This window comes from Bombina bombina, chromosome 8 (assembly GCF_027579735.1).
Source record: "Bombina bombina isolate aBomBom1 chromosome 8, aBomBom1.pri, whole genome shotgun sequence".
Classification (NCBI taxonomy): domain Eukaryota; kingdom Metazoa; phylum Chordata; class Amphibia; order Anura; family Bombinatoridae; genus Bombina; species Bombina bombina.
The window spans coordinates 82,971,689-82,993,819 of record NC_069506.1 but is presented as its reverse complement, the minus strand read 5'-3'; the positions used below and the strand labels follow the sequence as shown (position 1 = coordinate 82,993,819).

The following is a 22,131-nucleotide window of genomic DNA, read 5'->3' as shown; positions in this document are numbered from 1 at the left end:
TATAGTATCCATCTTGAAGGATGGAACTTTGAAATATTTGTTTAGATACTTCAAGTCTAAAATGGGACGGAAAGTTCCCTCTTTTTTGGGAACCACAAATAGGTTGGAGTAGAAGCCGAGACTCTGTTCCTGCACTGGAACTATCACTCCCAGGGAGGAAAGATGTTGTATACATTTTAAGAACGCCTCTCTCTTTATCTGGTCTGCAGATAATCTTGAGAGATGGAATCTGCCTCTGGGAGGAAAAGTCTTGAATTCCAATTTGTAACCCTGGGATACTATGTCCACAGTCCAGGGATCTGGGACATCTCGTGTCCAGGCTTGAGAGAACTGAGAAAGTCTGCCCCCCACCTAACCCGATCCCGGCAAACCCTTCATGCTGATTTGGAATCAGCTGCAGGTTTCTTTGATTGTTTACCCTTGTTCCAAGACTGATTGGGTTTCCAAGAAGAATTGGATTGTTCCTGCTTGAAAGAAGAAGGGGAAGGCTTTCCTCTAAAGTTACAAAAGGAACAAAAATTACTCTGACGTCCTTTAGGCCTATTCTTCTTATCTTGAGGTAGAAAAGACCCTTTTCCACCCGTAATATCAGAGATAATATCTGTCAAACCGGGTCCAAACAAGGTTTTGCCCTTGTAAGGAGTCGCCAGAAGCTTGACTTTAGAGGAAACATCCGCAGACCAGAATTTCAACCATAACGCCCTGCGAGGTAGGACAACGAAACTAGAAGTTTTAGCTCCTAGTCTAACAACCTGTAAAATGGCATCTGCAATAAAGGAATTGGCCAATTTAAGAGCTTTAATCCTATTTTGAATTTCATCCACGGAAGTCTCTACTTGAAGAGAATCAGATAAGGAGTTGAACCAATAAGATGCCGCACTAGACATAGTGGCAATACACACTGCAGGTTGCAATTGGAAATCTTGATGAACATAAATCTTTTTCAAATAAGTATCCAGCTTCTTGTCCATTAGATCCTTAAAAGAGCAGATAGCCTCAATAGGAATAGTGGTTCTCTTAGTCAGAGTGGAAATGGCCCCTTCAACTTTGGGTACAGTATACCAAGGGGTTTTAATGGAGTCCTCGACAGGATACATTTTCTTAAAAATTGGGAGACGGGGAAAAAGACACCCCTGGTTTTTCCCATTCCTGTGACATAATCTCCCTAGCATGGTCCGGCACAGGAAAAACTTCAGAAGAGGTCAAAGAAACTATTACGTTTACTAGTTTTCTAACGAGTGACATCTAAAGTAGCTAAAACCTCCTGTAACAATACACAAAGGTGTTCAAGCTTAAATCTGAAGGATACCACCTCAGCCTCAGAAGAAAGAATTATACTGTCTGAATCTGAGATTTCACCCTTAGAAAGTCCTGATGTATCTTCCTCATCAGATTTATGAGAAAGGGCAACTTGGGAAGCAGAACTGAGGACAGGCACCTTACTTTCTGAATTTCTAGATTTCCTCTTGCGTTTTCCCTGTAATCTGGGAATGGCAGCTAATGCCGCAGATACAGCTGAAGATACCTGGGCAGAAATTTCTGCTTTTAAATAAACTCCACTAGGAGTTATAGAGGAACCGCAAGGCACTGCATGTGATGCCATTGAGGCTTGGGACATAGCAGGAGAAAGCTGAGGTATTATTTTAACAGCATCATCCTGAGAGACATTAGGCTCAAAAAGTTTACCTTTATTTTGCAAGGTTTTCTTGAGACATGAAGAACAAAATTGCATAGGAGCTGCAATTTGTGCATCTAAACATAATAAGCATGAATTCATGAGAGCAGGTACAATACAGGACCACTACAAATAAGACCGGATCACCCAGAAATGGAGAAAAAACAACTTTTCTTCAGAAACATTATGAAGTAAAGCCGGTCATGTGACCGCAACTGCCATTATGTTGTCTGCTGCGACACAGAGAGGCACTAAAAATAGCTTCCTGGTACGCTGAGTACCAGAAATAACCATTTTTTCAAATCTGACAGTTTAAAATGTTGCATTGTTTTATTTTAAAGCAAAGGGGAAATTAATAAACTGCTGAAATAGAAAATCCAGCCTTACTTTCAGTTTAAACTTGTATTGTTTTATCAAGTATATATGAGTCAGAAAATAAAGCCTAATACAAACATTTTACCTATTCTTTTTAAAAGAGACCTTTGATAAAGAAAGAACAGAGTAGCCAACTCTGGCTTTCTAAACTAGGGCAGTAATTGTTAGGAAAACGCAGTAAGTACCTCTTTACAAGTTCCTAACTGCTTTAAAGCCACCACTACCCGACTGCAAGGAATGACATGTAATAAGGCTATACCCCAAAACTTGCTTGTAGATGAAATCAAAAAATTTCTTCAGACACCTAAACTTCACCTCCTCCATGCACCGAAGGCAAAGAAAATGACTGGGGGTTGTGGGTAAAGGAGTGATACTTAACAGTTTAACTGTGGTGCTCTTTGCCTCCTCCCAACAGTAATAACTCAAGCCGTGGACTCACCATATCTTAGGAAAGAAATATATTTCCCCTCATGTTTTAAAGACCTCATCTTTCAGACAAAAACATACTCATTGCCCTCCACAAACCTTCTGTATACATTTAAAACAATGCCATTTGTATATTAATGAATGACTAAAAACAAGTTTTGTATTTTACTAACCTGTGTCCACTGAGGGTTGCCGTATCTCTCACTGCTTGAGCAGTTTCTGAAGCAAAATCCAACGCTCCTGCAACAGGTTTTGTCACAGTACCAACCAGACCTTTTCCTAAGCCAGATATGAAGCCACTGACTCCACCTTCGGTTTTGACTCCTTCCACTGTTGATGTTATTACACTTGTTAGACCACCAATGATACCTGTGGAAAATAAACAATAATTATATAAAGAGAATGTTTCTTGGACCATTTCTAATTTTTTTCTAAGTCATTATTATAATAAGAAGGGCATGCACTATTAGAGATGATAGAAATCATAGTTGCATGTCCCTATAACTGTATTACTGATTCATTTCTGATTTAGTTGCATGGTGCACTAAAGAGAACAAGATACTGAGCTGTTGTTCGTTCCTGGTAGAGCACTCCTCTTTCTGTATAGACTAATGTGGCACTACACGATTTCAATTGTACAAATGTTTTTTTTTATTTAGCATAAATAAAAAGCTATGAGGAGAGGTTAGCTAAACTGGCTCTATTTTCTCTAGAAAAAAGGCACTTGAGAGGCGACATGATTACTTTATATAAATATATTCAACGCCCATATACAGAGATGGCAGAAGCTCTATTTATTCCAAGAAAATTGTTTGTGGCAAGAAATCACAATTTAAGGCTGGAGGAACGGAGATTTAATCTCCTGCATAAGAAACATTATTTCACTGTAAGAGCAATAAAATTGTGGAACCCATTACCAAAGGAGATAGTGAATGCCAATACCTTAGATGCATTTAAAAATGGTTTGGATACATTTCTGGCTAGAAACAGAATTCAGGGATATGATTGCTTGTGTTAAACGGGTTACCTATGAATGGAATTAATTTAAGGTCAACTAGAGCTTTTTTTGTAAGTATATTGGATTTGTTTAGGTTGAACTTGATGGACGTTGGTCTTTTTTTCAACCTAATCTACTATGTTAGCATAACCCTCTCAGCTAGTTGGCACATTTGATTGCCTGCAGTCAGTTAGGATCAGACTGAAATGAGTATAATAAAAAATGGGATGACTTTGGTAAGAATTAAAACATATTAGGCATAGAAACACATGGTAGTTTACAGACAGCTTTTAGTTACTACATTTTCTACATGAAAAACTCAAACAGTGCATTACAAACAAGCTCATACCATGAGCAAGTCCATGAATTCCAGCAACAAGATGCTCTCCGCTAGTTGCTCCATGGTATCGAATATATTCCCGTTCTGTTTGGTGTCTATTATCCATGGTCTTTCCTAAGCCATCAGAAAGAGTTCCTGCGAACTGGAAAAGATATTAAAAATTGTATATTATACATTAACAAAACACATACGCTGAGATTACAAATTGCGCGCTGACTGCAGCGGACGTGCGGTATGTTTTTTCTTTAGACTCACTAGCCCCAGCGGTCCTTTTGTTATTAAATAGTATTTAACAAAACTATATAGAAAAAGTAGAACAAAATGAAAGAAAGGGGTATAAAAAAAAAAAGTGATAAAACAATATACTATCTGTCAACAAACTAGGCTGCACACGGGTCACCAATAAAGCATAAAAATGAACAGTCATAAGGATAAATCCACTTATCCAGCAAATGAATTGTTGTAAATAATACATATAGTATTGTTACTTTTAATAACTGAAAATTCTGTAAAATTGTGAGAACTGTCCCTTTAAGATTACTTTTTTTTTTTTTTTAAATATACACAACAGTAAATTTGACACAGGTTTTACCCCACAGGAATCTACTAATCTTAGAATTGTAAAGTTTTAACACTGACTTCAAGTATATTTTTATTTTGAAATAAACATTAAAAACATTACATCAAAGAGGACAAAATTTTACTTAGCAAAAGTAATTTGTTTGTAGAAAAACTCCCAAATTCTGCGATGCTTACTATTTAATAATTTGTAAAAGAGTTTTACTTTCTGTTTATTTCACAATTCAGATCAATTTAAAAATTCATGGTAACAAAATGTATTCCCATCAATAAATTAAGGGGACATTGAAATAAAAAAAAATATTCTGGGGTTATTTAATACACTGTGCTGGGATTTTGTATTTTCTTATAAAAAATGAAGTTGGTAACAATGGGTTCCTGGACTTCCAGTGAAAAGACAGAAAGTAGATGTGTGAGGTTCTTTACTTCTAACAGATCTTATACTGATTGCAATCTCAAAAAATATATTCTATCTTACCCAGATTGTAAGACATTCCTGCAGTGATATGTAGAATTCCACTAATAAAATGAAATAAGTAAATAAATAAATCAAATCTGAAAGACTGAAAAACTGAAAAGATAAACTTAACAAGAATTTGTACAACTGGAGTGTTCTAATCTAAAAGACCAGATTGGGAGGAAAAAAAGCCTAACTGCATCAAGCAATGTCATGTGAACTACATCTGGATAAAAATAGAACTAGCTATCTGGAAAATCTTCTAATTTTTACAACCCTTAAAGGAATGGTGGGCCCTGTACACGGGGGAACATAGTGGGAGGTGCCCTTTGACCGGATGGGAGGAGGAGGTCCTGGTGTAGTAGGAAGAGAGATAGGAGGAAGTCGTTGGCGGCGTAGGGCGTGGTGAGGCCAGTATAGTTACTTACCTGGTCACGGAAGGAGCGCCTGAAGAATTTCCCTCCACCCCCCCCCCCCTTTTTTTCTTTTTCTTCTTGTTGGTAAAATGTCACTGCTTTTGGGGGCGGTGTGCTAGCATCATCAATTTTCAGACCAAGGCAGAGCTAGGTAATTTGCTTCTTGGGCACGGGGTCCCTTGGAGCTGGTCATAGGGGGATGGAACGGATTTAGCGCCGTGCTAAGTCCAATTGAGTGGAAAAGATGGCCTGGTCTGGGATGAAGTATTAACCTTGGGTTGGTTAAAGTTATGTAACGTGATGCTAGCGCATTAATGGTAATGATGGGGAAATGCAATAGCTGGTTTGTGTATTATTGCACTTTTTAATTTATGATGTTATTTAAGTTTATGTCAAGTTAATAAACAGGCTGTGGCCAGAATTTTATACCACGATTATGTGTCTGTCTTAATTTTGTTAAATGTTAAGTTAATAATTATGTGGTTATGGGGGCCAGTAATGGACGACTCAGAAGGTCAAAGACATTCTTTAAAAAGAAAATGCTAACACAAAGAACATAAGCTTTCAGGGTTGCAAAGCAGACCAGGGAAAAAACAAAATACTATTAATTCTGGAGGAACAGTAGAACTTTTGAATAGAAATAGTCTACTTCTAATAGCAGAAAAAAGGAAGAAAATGGAAATATGGATGAAGATGAACTGGCGCGGAGGATGACAGTTTCTTACTTTGCATTCATGTGGGTAGAGAGCTTTTGCAATTAGTTTCCTCATCTTCTTGTGGGGTATGAAGAAGGACCAGTAGTTCTTTTTTATTATTTGCTGCTTTTAACAGGCAATGTCCAGTGACGTTATTGCATGTTAACCAAAGTCATGCAAAAAGGGAGATACGTTCTCATTGTTTATGCTGTAGGAGACCTAGATCTCAGCTAACAACACTACCCTAAGATTTCATCATAATAGTTAAGCGACTGATCCATTGCCTTGACCAAAGTGGAAAAAAAGATGTTTGCTTCTATACAAGAGTGAGAAAGAACTATAGATATTTGCCAAAAGAATGTGTAAGATGCAATTTTATCCAAATACCAATAAATAAAAAAAGATGACAAAATATTTCTTATAGTTTTTATGAAACATTTCAAAAGGAAAATAGGGGCGATCTCCAAGTCTCAACTATTACTTATAAGATTCCGGTAAAGGCAGCATCAACATACCTTGCGTTCTTAAAGGGCTATTAAATTCAGTGACATTACATAACCAACAAGTTCATAATAAAAAGACAATGCAATAACACTTATTCTGAATTTCAAGAGTATTATATTTTTTTAATGCTAAATGGCAGTTTCTTCCAATTTCCATCCCCCTGTATCACCTGGCATCCATCAGCCAATCACAAAACACATATAATATATATATACCATGAACACTTGCACATGCTCAGTAAGAGCTGATGTCTCAGAATGTATGCTTATAAAAATATTGCTATGACTAAGGCTCTATAGCCGAAACGCGTAAGCCCTAGTGCTGCGCCTGCACTCGTGTCTACTAGTTTCTCCATGTAATCGCTTTTAATGATGAATAAATAAAATTTGTTATTTTTTACCGGAGCATCCAGCACTCCTTCTTTGACGTATAAAAATATTGTGCATATTTTGATAATGGAAGTGGAATGGAAAGTTATTTAAAAGTGCATTCGATATCTGAATCATGGAAGTTTAATTTTGACTGTAGTGTTCTTTTAATGTAGGAATCCTGTTTGATCATTTATTCAGCTCTTAAGCAAGCTAAATAACTTACAGCAATATTTAAGCTTATGAAAATAATTCATTGTGGTGTGTGAACAAAAGAAGACGTTTTAAATTAATATAAAGTAGCCATCTGGAAATATACATGCAGTTGCAAAGGCAGAAGACAATGAAATATGTTGAAAGCACAAATACTTAAAACAGAACACCCCTAAAACTAACTTAAAATCTACTGACCTTTGTTTTACCTCTTTAAAAACTCACAGGAATGCTATTTTGAAGAAAGGTTATCAAAGTGTTCATGGATATTCAAATCTGTATGACAAATTTTCCTGAAACAAGATATAACTTCCCTATGGTATGTTTTCCCTAGATACTTGCAGCATTTTCTGTAGCTACTGAGCTTGCCAGTTAGCAAGGCAATATCAGACTGCTTGATGGAAGATACATCTACCACCATAAAATCTCCACTTGCATTTTAGCCAATCAGTGCTGACTCCTAGGTCATTTTGCTGAAATGAGCACAATGTTATCTATATTGCACACATGAACTAGCGCTGTATAAAAATTGTCAAAATTCACTGAGATAAGAGGCGGCCTTCAAAATTAGCATATGAGCCTACCTAGGTTTAGCTTTCAACAAAGAATACCAAGGGAACAAAGCAAATTGATGATAAAAGTAATTTGGAAAGTTGTTTCGAATCCCATGTCCTATCTTAATCATGAAAGTTTAATTTTGACAAGACTGCCCAAGTTTTTAAAATGATGTTGTTCCGTTTTAAATAATAAATAACTTTTAAAGTTTGCTTGGAGGCTCGCTGGATTTCTTACGCAATTCAAGACTGTCCCTTACAATTTTCCACTAATATTAAGACTTCCTTACTCAAAGGGAAATTATACACCAATGTTCATATAACTGCATGTAATAGACACTACTATAAAGAATAAAATGTACAGATACAGATATAAAAATCCAGTATAAAACTGTTTAAAAACTTACTTAGAAGCTTACAGTTTAGTTCTGTTTAAAAGGTTACTGGAACACCCACTGCAAGTGGGAAATATCAGACACTCCCCCCTCCCCCTTCCTTTGCATATGAAAAGACCCTTTACACAAACAGAAGAAGCTGGAGTAGGTATATGTTGGTATTCTCCTAAAACTTTGGGGCTTGGTTAGGAGTCTGAAAAGCAGAGCAATGTTATTTAAAAATAAGCAAAACTATCCATTAAAAAAAAAAAAAAACTTTATGGGCTTTATAAATAGATCATCTACAAAACATTTATGCAAAGAAAAAACGAGTACATTTTGAGTACATTTTGAAATTTGTCAGAAAAAAAATATTTACTGCTCATTGTTATTGTATTGTCTTTCTATTATGCACTTGTTGATTATGCAGTCATTAAACATTTAGACTAAACATTATTACAATTGCATGTAAGTGGATTAGCAGTCTTGAAATTAACCCAAAAGCATCTTTCTGTCAGTGTGTGTACACAGGTGTGATTAGCAATGGCGGTGAATGCAGACACCCTGCAGGTTACAGTAGGATCAGTCAATACTAAGAGAAAAAGTGAAACATCTGCTAGCTAATGCCAAATCCTATTTAATGGCAGATAAGATAGTTTTCTAAGTATGAAAAAAATCCATATTCTGTAGGTTAAAAGTTCACTGCCTCAAATTCTGTCTACTGCCCTCCTTAAGGATAAAATAATTACTGCAATAAGTTCAAATAATAATTTAGTAACATTTTGAAGAGTCAGAGAATATATGTTAAACTATCACATTTATAAAAACAATATTGCTTCTATCTCCTTAGTTGATGCAGTTTTTTTATACTATATGTAGCAGAACAATTTGAATTTCCGCTGTTGAATGTTGAGTAATTTGTTGCAGTTTACTAAATTAAAAATAGTAAAAAATAATAATTCTGTGGCTCACTAACCACTTAGAAAAAAAGTATAATGTAATCATTTTGTAATGTTAAACTGTAAAATTACAAAATGAAAACAATGTATTGCTTTTTAATTATCTTCTACACATGCTAAAACAAATATTTTGAGGGGCAAACACTTAAAGGGACACTGAACCCAAATATTTTCTATTGTGATTCAGACAGAGCATGCAATTTTAAGCAACTTTCTAATTTACTCCGATTATCAAATTCTTTTCATTCTCTTGGTATCTTTATTTGAAATGCAAGAATGTAAGTTTAGATGCTGGCCCATTTTTGGTCAACATGCTGTGTTGTTCTTGCTGATTGGTGGGTAAATTCACCCACCAATAAACAAGTGCTTTCCATGGGTCTGAACCAAAGAAATAGCTTAGATGCCTTCTTTTTCAAATAAAGAAAGCAAGAGAACGAAGAAAAATTGATAATAGGAGTAAATTAGAAAGTTGTTTAAAATTGCATGCTCTATCTGAATCACGAAAGAAAAAATTTGGGTTCAGTGTCCCTTTAAATTTAGAATAAAATTTAAAGTACTTATCAGACTATATTATATATACATACAACCACTTTAAATGCAGAAATTGCAAGGTTAAAGGGACTTTAAACCCACAATTTTTCTTTCATGATTCAGATAGAGAATACAATTTTAAACAACATTCAATTTTACTTCTATTATTTAATTTACTTAATTCTTCAGATATTGTTTCTTGAAGAAATAGCAATATACATGAGGCATTTGTGTGTAGCCACAGCCTATTTACATATGCTTTTCAACAAATGATATCAAGAGAATGAAGCAAATTAGGTAATAGAAGTTGATTGGAAAGTTGTTTAACATTGCATGCTCTTTCTAAAACATGAAAGAAAAGAAAATGTTGGTTTCATGTCCCTTTAATTAGATTCCCATTCCATAAACCACAAAGCATGTGCACAATTCTGCCTATACAGGACCAGGCCTTGAGAAGAGAGTGCCAGTGGTGTCACAGAATCTGCTCATGCCCAGCAGAGATATGAGAACTGACCATTTGGGGAGCTGAATGGCAGATACACTATAGGAAAAAGAGGATGTGCCAAATTAAACTCCTTTTTTTTTTTTTTTTTTTTTTAAAAAAAGGATTATTTTCTCCCACAGGATATTTAAAGGGACACTGAATCCAATTTTTTTCTTTCGTGATTCAGATAGAGCATGCAATTTTAAGCAACTTTCTAATTTACTCCTATTATCAAATTTTCTTCATTCTCTTGGTATGTTAAAATTGTCTTTAGTAGAGAAGAGAACTCCTTTAAAGAGACATGAAACCCCAAAAATTATTTCATGAGTAACCCCTTAAAGGGACATGAAACCCAAATTTTTTCTTTCACGATTTAGAAAGAGCATACAATTATAAACAACTTTCTAATTTACTTCTATTTTCTATTTTGCATCATTCTCTTGATATTCTTTGCTGAAAAGCATATCTAGATATGCTTAGTAGCTGCTGATTGGTAGCTGCACATAGATGCCTCGTGTGATTGGTTCACTGTGTGCATTGCTATTTCTTCATTAAAGTATAAAGAATGAAGCAAATTAGGTAATAGAAGTAAATTGGAATGTTGTTTAAAATTGTATTCTCTACCTTAATCATGAAAAAAAATGTTTCGGTATAGTGTCCCTTTAATGACCGAGGACGTGCAGGGCACGTCCTCTAAAAAAAGACAGTTAACGCCTGAGGACGTACCCTGCACGTCCTCGGTCTGTAAAGCAGCTGGAAGCGATCCTGCTCGCTTCCAGCTGCTTTCCGGTTATTGCAGTGATGCCTCGATATGGAGGCATCCTACAATAACCCTGCATGGAAATCCGATGCAGAGAGAGCCACTCTGTGGCACTCTCTGCACCGGACATCGATGGCCGGTATCGTTGGTGGGTGGGAGCTGACATGGGAGGCGGGTGGGCGGCCATCGATGGACCGTGTGATGTGGAGGTGGGCGGGATCAGGGGCGGGACTGCCGGGGGCGCGCACGTACGCGCGCATGTGCACGGGGGGAGGCGGGCGTATGCACGGGGCGGGAGCGGGTGGGAACCGCTACACTACAGAAAAAAAAAATAATAGTGGGAAAAAGTCAGAAAGGGCCAATTAAAAAATAATCTAAGGGATCTTGGAGGGGTGGGGGGTTGGTCTTGGGTGGTGGGGGGGAGCTACACTACAGAAAATGAAAAAAATAAAAAAACACATTTTTTTTCCTCTAAACTGGGTACTGGGTTAGAGAGCTGTTTGGTGGGGGATCAGTGAGGTTGGGGGCTAAGGGGGGATCCTACACAGCAGCATATGTAAATATGCTAAAAAAAAAACACACCAAAACCCCCAAATATACCTTTTATTTTAGTACTGGCAGACTTTCTGCCAGTACTTAAGATGGCGGGGACAATTGTGGGGTGGGGGAGGGAAGAGAGCTGATTGGGAGGTATCAGGGGGTCTGATGTTTCAGGTGGGAGGCTGATCTCTACACTAAAGCTAAAATTAACCCTGCAAGTTCCCTACAAGCTACCTAATTAACCCCTTCACTGCTAGCCATATTACACGTATGATGCGCAGCGGCATTTAGCGGCCTTCTAATTACTAAAAAGCAACGCCAAAGCCATATATGTCTGCTATTTCTGAACAAAGGGAATCCCAGAGAAGCATTTACAACCATGTGTGCCATAATTGCACAAGCTGTTTGTAAATAATTTCAGTGAGAAACCTAAAGTTTGTTAAAAAGGGAACAATTTTTTTTTATTTGATCGCATATGGCGGTGAAATGGTGGCATGAAATATACCAAAATGGGCCTAGATCAATACTTTGGGTTGTCTACTACACAACACTAAAGCTAAAATTAACCCTACAAACTCCCTAATTAACCCCTGCACTGCTGGGCATAATAAGCGTGTGGTGCGCAGCAGCATTTAGCGGCCTTCTAAATACCAAAAAGCAACGCCAAAGCCATATATGTCTCCTATTTCTGAATAAAGGGGATCCCAGAGAAGCATTTACAACCATTTGTGCCATAATTGCACAAGCTGTTTGTAAATGATTTCAGTGAGAAACTTAAAACTGATCGCATTTGGCTGTGAAATAATGGCATGAAACATACCAAAATGGGCCTAGATCAATACTTTGGGTTGTTTACTACACTAAAGCTAAAATTACCCCAAAAAGTTCCCTACATGCTCCCTAATTAACCCCTTCACTGCTGGGCATAATACACGTGTGGTGCGCAGTGGCATTTAGCGGCCTTCTAATTACCAAAAAGCAATGCCAAAGCCATATATATCTGCTATTTCTGAACAAAGGGGATCCCAGAGAAGAATTTACAACCATTTATGCCATAATTGCACAAGCTGTTTGTAAATCATTTCAGTGAGAAACCGAAAGTTTGCGAAAAAGTGAACGATTTTTTGTATTTGATCAAATTTGGTGGTGAAATGGTGGCATGAAATATACCAAAATGGGCCTAGATCAATACTTTGGGATGTCTTCTAAAAAAAAATATATACATGTCAAGGGATATTCAGGGATTCCTGAAAGATATCAGTGTCCCAATGTAACTAGCGCTAATTTTGAAAAAAAAAAAAAAGTGGTTTGGAAATAGTAAAGTGCTACTTGCATTTATTGCCCTATAACTTGCAAAAAAGCAAAGAACATGTAAACATTGGGTATTTCTAAACTCAGGACAAAAATTAGAAACTATTTAGCATGGGTGTTTTTGGTGGTTGTAGATTTGTAACAGATTTTGGGGGTCAAAGTTAGAAAAAGTGTGTTTTTTTACATTTTTTCCTCATATTTTATATTTTTTTTATAGTAAATTATAAGATATGATGAAAATAATGGTATCTTTATAAAGTCCATTTAATGGCGAGAAAAACGGTATATAATATGTGTGGGTACAGTAAATGAGTAAGAGGAAAATTACAGCTAAACACAAACACTGCAGAAATGTAAAAATAGCCTTTGTCCCAAACGGTCAGAAAATGGAAAAGTGCTGTGGTCATTAAGGGGTTAAGATAGAGATTACAATTTTAAACAATTTTCCAATTTACTTCTATTATTTAATTTGCTTCTTTCTCTTGTTATTCTTTGCTGAAAGGTTTATCTAGGCAAGCTCAGGAGCAGAAGAGAACCTTGGTTCTAGCTTTTGATTGGTGGCTGCATGTATATATCGATTGATTGTGATTGGCTCACCCATGTTAGAAAGCATTAGTGCATAGCTGCTCCTTCAACAAAGGAGAGAATAAACAAGAGAATAAAACAGATTAGATAATAGAAGTAAATTAAAAAGTTGTTTAAAATTGTATTCTCTATCTGAATCATGCGAGAACATTTTTGGGTTTCATGTCCCTTTAAATGATAGGTTGTGATTCTGTAGCAAACATTCCAAAAGGAAAATCAAAGTTTTTTTCCAGGCATTACATTCTTTGCAATATATATGAGGAAAAATAGGATCCTGCCCATCTGCCTTCAGTATTTTGTCCTGTTGAGATAGATCTGAAGATAGCAAGATCACATACAAAGCATAAAGCTGTATCCATATTCCAATCTTCTCAGCACAGCACCTATTATCCACTTACCTGTTTAGATCAATAAACAGCCAATGGAAAAACTTTCATGAAACTGAGAAAAACATTTGATGTTTCCCACATCAAACATCAGATAGCAACACTTCAATGCTGAATACATCTTATTGTAACACAACGGATGCATTACCTGTCTTGAACATGTCTTCAAAAAATAACAAGGGACTACTGGGCCACGTGGCAGCAGTAATGGCAGACAGAGCTAACATTTGAACCCTCAAAGTGCTTGTACTTAAAGGGACAGTTAAGTCAAAATTAAACGTTCATGATTTGGATAGAGCATGCAATTTTAAACAACTTTCCAATTTACTTCTGTTATCAAATTTGCTTCATTCTCTTGGTATCTTTTATTGAAGAGTAAAACTAGGTAGGCTCATAAGAGCTCAGGAGTGTGCACGTGTCTTTAGTACTCTATGGCAGCAGTGTTTTGCAACATTATTTGTAGCTTTGTTATACAATGTTTCAAAACACTGCTGCCATTTGAGTACTAAAGGCACGTGCACACTCCTGAGCTCTTATGAGTCTACCTAGTTTTACTCTTTAATGCTCTATTTGAAACATACAGCATGAATCCAATGAATTTACGTGCAGTTGCATCCATGCAAACAAGACATCCCAAATTCTAAAATGTGCTGAGGCTATAGATATATTATGAGCTTTCAAAATTGTATTCAGCACAGGTTTAGAAAGTCAAACCTTCTTTAAAGGGTACCACTTAGTCTCTAAGTTAAAGGGACATTCAACACCAGAATTTTTGTTGTTTAGAAAGATAGATAATCCCTTTATTACCCATTCCCCAGTTTTGCAAAACCAACACTGTTATATAAATACACTTTTTACTTCTGTGACTAACTTGTATCTAAGCATCTTCTGACCGCCCCTAATCACATGACTTTTAGTTATTATCTATTGACTTGCATTTTAGCCAATTAGTGCAGTGTCTGCCACTAGCCACGAGCGTGATCACAATGCTATCTATATGGCCTACATGAGCTTGCTCTCCCCTGCTGTGAAAAGTAAATAAAATAGAGGCGGCCTTCAAGGGCTTAGAAATTATCATATGTGCCTTCCTAGGTTTGCTTTCAACTAGAATACCAAGAGAACAAAGCAAAATTGTTGCTAAAAGTAAATTGGAAAGTTGTTTAAAATTACATGCCCTATTTGAAAAATGAAAGTTTTTTTGGGACTTGACTGTCCCTTTAACCTTTGAAAGGCCTGTGGATCTGAAGGGGCAGGCACTGCATCAGGTAAGTCTGCACTGCAGTAGGTCTAGAGGAAGAGACCATTTTTTTACTGATATGATAAGAATGTTTGAGGCTGCACAGATCTACCCAAACAATGACTTTGCTCAAGGTCTAGAAAAGCAAAAATGTGCTTGGATTAAAGCTGCCTTCAGATCTCAGTTCTAGGAGTGAAAGGCAACTCAACAAGAAAGGTCTGGATAAAATTTGCGTTTCAATTCTTCTCTAAAGGGGCACAGCAGTCATTTTACCAAAACTCTTGCCACAAAGTTGGAAGCACCCAATTATCTCAAATGCCTTGATATACCTGTAGCATTACAATGACCCTTCACTGGAACTAAGGAGCTTAGCCCAAACCCTGATAAAAAATGCCCCAAACAATTATCACTCCTCCACCAAAAATAGGTAGTTCTCCTGCCTTCAACCACACCCAGATTTTTCCATCAGACTGCCAGATAGTGAAGTTTGATTCATCATTCCAGAGAACAGATTTTCACTGTGACAGAGCCCAGTGGTGGTGTGTTTTTTACAAGTCCAGCTGACACTTGGCATTGTGCATGCTGATGTATGGCTTGTGTACAACTGCTCGACCATGCTCTCCTATTTCTTGAAGGTCTACACACAGTTCTTGTGCTGATGTTGCTTCTAGAGGGAGTTGGAAACTCTGTAGTGAGTGATTCAACAGATATTTTTTTACCTGCTATACACGTGGTTTAGCACTTCATGGCTGCGATGTTGCTGCACGTAGACACTCCCACTTTACAATAATAGCACTTACAGTTGACTAGGGTATATTTAATAGGGCAGAAATCTCACAAACTGACTAATATCAAAAGTAATGTGCCACACTTAAAGGGATAGTCTAGGCCAAAATAAACTTTCATGATTCAGATAGAGCATGTAATTTTAAACAATTTTCCAATTTACTTTTATCACCAATTTTGCTTTGTTCTCTTGGTATCCCTAGTTGAAAGCTTAACCTAGGAGGTTCATATGCTAATTTCTTAGACCTTGAAGGCCACCTCTTTTCAGAATGCATTTTAACGGTTTTTCACCACTAGAGGTGGTGAAAATATATGAACTGTTAGTTTACATATTTCATATAGATAACACTGTGCTCGTGCACGTGAAGTTATCTGGGAGCAGGCACTGATTGGCTAAACTGCAAGTCTGTCAAAAGAACTGAAATAAAGGGGCAGTTTGCAGAGGCTTAGATACAAGATAATCACAAAGGTTAAAAGTATATTAATATAACTGTGTTGGTTATGCAAAACTGGGGAATGGGTAATAAAGGGATTATCTATCTTTTAAAACAAAAAAAATTCTGATGTAGACTGTCCCTTTAAAGTCACTGAGCTCTTCAGTGCGACCCATTGTACTGATAATGTTTGTCTATAGAGATGTAATGGCTATGTGATGGATTCTATGCACCTGTAAGCAATGGATGTGCTATGTGGCTGAACTCAATAATTAGCAGTGGTGTCCACACATTTTTGGTCGTAAAGTGTAGATTTTCCCATATACATTTTCCACTAGGGACACTAAATCAAATTAAACTTTCATTATTCAGATAGAGCATGTCATTTTAAACAACTTTCCAATTTACTTCCAGTAACAAAATGTGCACAGTCTTTTTATATTTAAACGTTTTGGGTCACCAGCTCCTACTGAGCATGTGCAAGAATAAGCGTGTATACATTTGTGAATGGCTGATGGCTGTCACATGGTACGTGTATGCATTTGTGATTGGCTGATGGCTGTCACATGGTACAGGGGGAGTGGAAAAAGACATATCTTTTAAAATTGTCAGAAAAAAATCTACTACTCATTTGAAGTTCAGACTAAGTGCTATTGCATTGTCTTGTTATCTTGCATTTGTTGATTATGCAAATCTACTGTGTTGACTGGTCCTTGACATTATACATCAATTTTAATATAATTGCATGTAATAGACACTACTATAACGAAGAATATGCACAGAAACTGATATTAAAACTTACTTAGAAGCAGCACCCCCCTCATTAAACAATTAGGAGCCGCAAAACTATACATTGTTACAAAGACACTCCCAGGTGGGCTATATAATGGATGATCTACAAAACATTTATGCAAAGAAAAATCTAGTGTACAATGTTCCATTAAGGTCATAATTTAAATACTGATCTTACATTTTAATATCTTTTAGGACACATAAAATATCTCTCTGCTGGTGATTTAAAAGGTAATTAAATACAGTAAAATTGAATAATTTACAAGTGCATAATAAAAAGACAATGAAATCACATGTTATTATTATTTATTTGTATAGTACCGCAGAATTCCGTAGCGCTGACTGAATTTCAAATCAGCAGTATTTTTTTTTTCTGACAAATTTTTTTCTTTCCCCATTTGACGCCCCCTGTATCACGAGACAGCTATCAGTCAATCACGGACTAGTATACGTATACAATGTGAACTTGTGCACATGCTCAGTAGGAGCTGATACCTCAGTAAGTGTGCATATAAAAAGACTATGCAAAATTTGATAATGGAAGTAAATTGGAAAGTTTCTTAAAACTGCATGCTCTCTTTGTATCATAAAAATGCAATTGTGACTTTAATGTCCCTTTAAGGATATTATTTGAATGCCTTCACTGTCTTGTCTTTATTTACTGCAAGCCCTGTAAAGCATGACAGAATCTGTTGGCACATTACAATTATAAATTTGTATAAACCTAATTTGCCCTGTAAAGCAGTAAGCGGTAGAGTCCTTAGTTGTACATAGTTATGCACTTCCTATTAGTTTCACCTTACATTTAAAACATTTCCTAATCCCTTTATTACACAGATCATACTTTTAATGTCATTTAATATTTTAATACTTTTGTGTACATTAAATAATCAGTAATTTTACATATTTTAAGGTTAGTTAATGTACCTGCACCAGTGTATTAAATGGAGACTCAAGTCAAAATTAAACCCTCATGATTCAGATACAGCAGCAATTTTAAACAACTTTCCAATTTACCTCCATTAACAAAATGTGCACCACCTTTTTATATTTACAGTTTTTAAATCACCAGCTCCTACTGAGCATGTGCAAAAATTCACACAATATACATATATGCTTTTATGATTGGCTGATGGCTGTCACATGATATGGGGGAGTGGAAATAGACATAACTGAAATTTGTCAGAACAAAATGAGTATTTGAAGTTCAGACTAAATGCTATTGCATTGTGTTTTTATCATGCATTTGTTGATTATACAAATCGACTGTATTTACTGGTCCTTTAAGCAACTATAAGAATATATTTTACAGCGTATTTATATCTCTGATAAGGTGCTATAGAGTCAAATGTTTGTAATTCTATACAAAAAGTTTTTTTTTTAAGTTAGGCTCCCTTATCTCTGATTTATTGCAAACAACAAAAAGCACCACTATCTCTATTTTGTTACAAACAACAATAATAAAAATCAATTAATTAGCTCACAGCTCAGTGTTAAATAAACTAAGTAATGTATTCTGACAATAGCATGTTGGTTCGGTAATCTGTGAAGCCCCCTTGCTGGGCAGTCGGTATAGAAGCCTGATTAGCTGTGTATCCCAGGGGCAGCTCCTGCTGGTTTTATCTCTGCAGATGCCTGATGGAGCTTGGTAGCTTCCCCCAAAGACCTCCTGTGAAGCTGTCCCAGCAGGTGTCTGATGGCAATAGTTTTGTGTTACAGGCTAAATAAGTGATCCCTGCAGGAGCTGCCGACTGTTTTCACATACACAGAAGGCAGTCAAAAGTCCACAGCATGAACTTGGAATGACCCCAACTGGAGAGTCACGACGGGTTCATTGAGAGGCCAACTGTGCTTTATTAAACACAACTAATACTCTTAACAGATAACTTTCAGAAAGGAAAAAAAAATTAACCCACACTTACCCAAGTCATGTTTTTGCTTTTATAATAAAGCTTTTTTTTTTCTAGTTTCCCTGTCTAATTTCTATTTATTTTCTAATAATTTCCCATTACTGCAAAAGTAAAAAGACCCTTGAATCACTGTATACAATTATATCTTACTGTTGCACTTGAATAGTTCAAATTAAACAAATAGGGTTAAGCACAAAATGAGTGAAAAGCAAGTGTCTGTTTACGCTTGGCAGGATATATGTATGTTATGTTTCACATCTAGGTTATTTATTGCCATACTCTATATTCAAGATAAAAAAAATATTCCGCCTAGGGTGAAAAACTTGACATATTATTTATTACAGCCTGGTACATTTATCTTAGGGTATATAAAGGTATTTAATACTTCCTGTAATTAACCTCTCAATGAGTCAAAAGGGAAACAAATGAGTTAAGAAACAGATCTGTCAATGTCAGTAAAGGAGGGAAAAAAAATGTCTACATTAAAAAACAATTATAAAACAGTGGTACTATTTAACCCTTTCCTGACGGGACTTATTTGTCTTCATCGGAACAAAGTTCCGATGCAAACAAATAAGTAAAAATGTAAATAACGCAATCGTTCATGTTTCAGGGGGAAGTGCCTATGACGCTAGGCACCCCCCTCCCACCTGCAAGGACGTTCCATGCCGTCCTTGCGGCGCCAAAGCACTGCGCAATTAGGAGGGCATGGAACGTCCTAAAGGAGGGAAGGGGTTAAGGGACATTAAACTGCTGAGTGTGTATTGATCGTGCTGTTGTTTTTCCTCCGGTGCCTGCAGCTCTTTTTAAAACATTTGTTTATTTTAACGCATTACAGAAGCCAGTTGGTAAAGCTCTGCATCATTATACTGGGCACCACCATCTTGGTGCGCACGTATTGTTGTATCATGTGACAGAGGCAGTGCACTTTTTTACTGCTGCACTTTGCTATTTGTATTCGTTCACACAGTAGAAAGCAGTTTTTACACAGATTCAGACTTGCACCTGAAATAATCATGATACATTTTCATAGTCATATTTTAGACAAAACTGATTACCCACGACCTTTGAAATCAACAACGTAGACTGAAAATATACAGTGAGTCAGTGGAAAGATTCACCTGCTCTCAGAAATGATGGGCCATGTCTATATAATATCACACTGCAGTTGTCCGAAATAGAAAAATTCACAGTTTCATTGAATTCCAAAGCTTGCCCTGCATCTAAAATGCAATCCAACAATGTGAAACCTTTTGCAATACCACGTACACCAGATTTGAAAAGGGCAAAGCAATTATGTTCCCTCAGTTGGAATTGGAGATTCATGTGTAAATTCTAGACCAGAGGCTTCCAAACTTTTCATTAGTGCCTTTGATGTTACAGGTAAATTCCAGAGCATCACTACTTTTCTCCAAATGCATTAAGATGTATATATATATATATATATATATATATATATATATATATATATATATATATATATATATACACACACACACACACACACACACACATACACATATAATTTATGCTTACATGATAATTTAATTTATTTCATGATGGAGAGAGTTTGCGAGCCATCACATGAGGGATTTTAATTAAGTTCAGTCACCATCTTATAAAAGAAAGTGTATATATATATATATATATATTTTTATATATGACCATGAGAAGTGATGCAGGAACAAAAGACAGTGGCTACAGATGTAAAGTCTTGAGTAAAATTTTATGATGGAGGTGACAGTTTTGAGGATGTGGTGGGAATTTCAAGGTTTCTGTTCTGTTTCTTTCTAAACTGTTTTGGGCTAAAGGAAATTAGCTATGAGCTGAGCTCCAATGTAGGTATATGGCTAACACGAACTGCAAGACTATGAGCCCCACTTCCCAGTTATCTGTTGGTTGTCCAGAATTTTTGTGGAACACAGGTGTCAACCCCAACAATCATGGTGAACTACTTAACCCCAGTATTTACTAACTTGAAAAGTTACTCATGTTTGGATAAAATAACCGATGCAGCGGAGCCAATGAAAAAGTGTACAATGAACCATGAAGCAGAGGCTTTGTCCGTAATTAGCCACACTCACAAATGTAGAATTGCTGCTTTAAGATTCACTTTATGATGAACGCTAAAAGAAATGTTATACATCCCTTTGAAACAAATGAGTGATACACTATTAGTTTAGTTCTAGATATATCTGAACAGATGTGGATTTGCTCTGTGTGAAACAGATGAAATATCAGTTGTCTTCTAAGCTTCTTAGTCACGCTTAATCGTATCTGGTTTTCATATGAAAAAGAGAAAAAAATCTCTCTAAGAACTGATCTTTGATATAGGGAAATCAACTATGTTGTAAGGAGATTAGCCAACAATTAGCTGCTATGTTTCCCATGGCACAGAAGTCTTTCTATAATTAAACAGATTTCTATCATGCTTCTGAAAAATCACCATTTAAAACATGTTAAATCTGTTATTTTTTCATCTAATTGAGTACATTTTGAAATGTATTACATTTTTTCGTATAAAAAAAAATCTTGTGCTAAGAAAAAATGTTTTTATGCTTATGAGGCATGTCCACCAATAAAGCGGTGCTCTGACAAAATGCAGACGAAGCATGTTCCGAGTTCGGCCGAGGGCAGATATGCTCCAGAGTGCTCTGTTCTAATCAGAGCCTCTGGTGCCGCAACCGCCTCTGAAAACCTATCCATGGGTCCCAGCCCGCACGTCTTGTAATTCTCTGTCTGGGAATTATCTATCTATTTATCTATCACATTTATCTATCTATCAAATCTATTTATCTTTCTAATCTACCTATCTATCTATCTATCTATCTATCTATCTATCTATCTCGTGGCCGGACTGTTAGCTGACAGCCACTTGTCTGTCGGACTATTATCCGTCGGCCAAATGTCTGCCAGCTAACAGTCCGGCCACGCAATAAAGCAGTGGGAGTTGTGGTTATCGACCAATGAGCAATCAGGGCTTGGGGCCCAGTTGTATTTCTTTAGCATAGCCTTTTATTATTATTATTAATAATAATAAAAATAATATTATTATTATTAGCACAAGCAATAATACAATGACATTTTTTATCTTCACCAAAGAAACATCTGTTTAGCAACCCAAAAATTCTTACATGATTCAGATATATACAATTTTAAATACCTTTCCAATTTACTTCTAAATCTAATTTGCTTCATTCTCTTGGTATTCTTTGTTGAAAAGCATGATAACTTTCCAATTTACTGCTATAATCTAATTTGCTTCGTTCTTTTGGTATACTTTGTTAAAAAGCATACCTAGGTAGGCTTAAGAGCTAGCTGCAGATTGGTGGTTGTACATATCATTGGCTTATCAATGTGTTCAGCTAGCTCTCAGTAGAGATTCCAAGAGAATGTGACAAAATTGCTAATAGAATGTCTAAATGTCTCTAAAATTAGACATT

At 36.3% G+C, this 22,131-nt stretch overlaps 1 protein-coding gene across 3 annotated transcripts in view; it reads right to left on the bottom strand.

Moving 5' to 3' along the window:
* The window catches only part of VPS13D (vacuolar protein sorting 13 homolog D), a 1,255,097-nt gene that overhangs the window by 219,375 nt on the left and 1,013,591 nt on the right, over window positions 1-22,131 (bottom strand). For all 3 annotated transcript variants that reach the window (XM_053690423.1, XM_053690422.1, XM_053690424.1), the window contains 2 exons: window positions 3,823-3,955; window positions 2,650-2,845 (listed from right to left, as the gene is read on the bottom strand). In XM_053690423.1, the coding sequence (XP_053546398.1) occupies window positions 2,650-2,845; window positions 3,823-3,955 (329 nt within the window). The remainder of the gene's footprint in view (window positions 1-2,649; window positions 2,846-3,822; window positions 3,956-22,131) is intronic.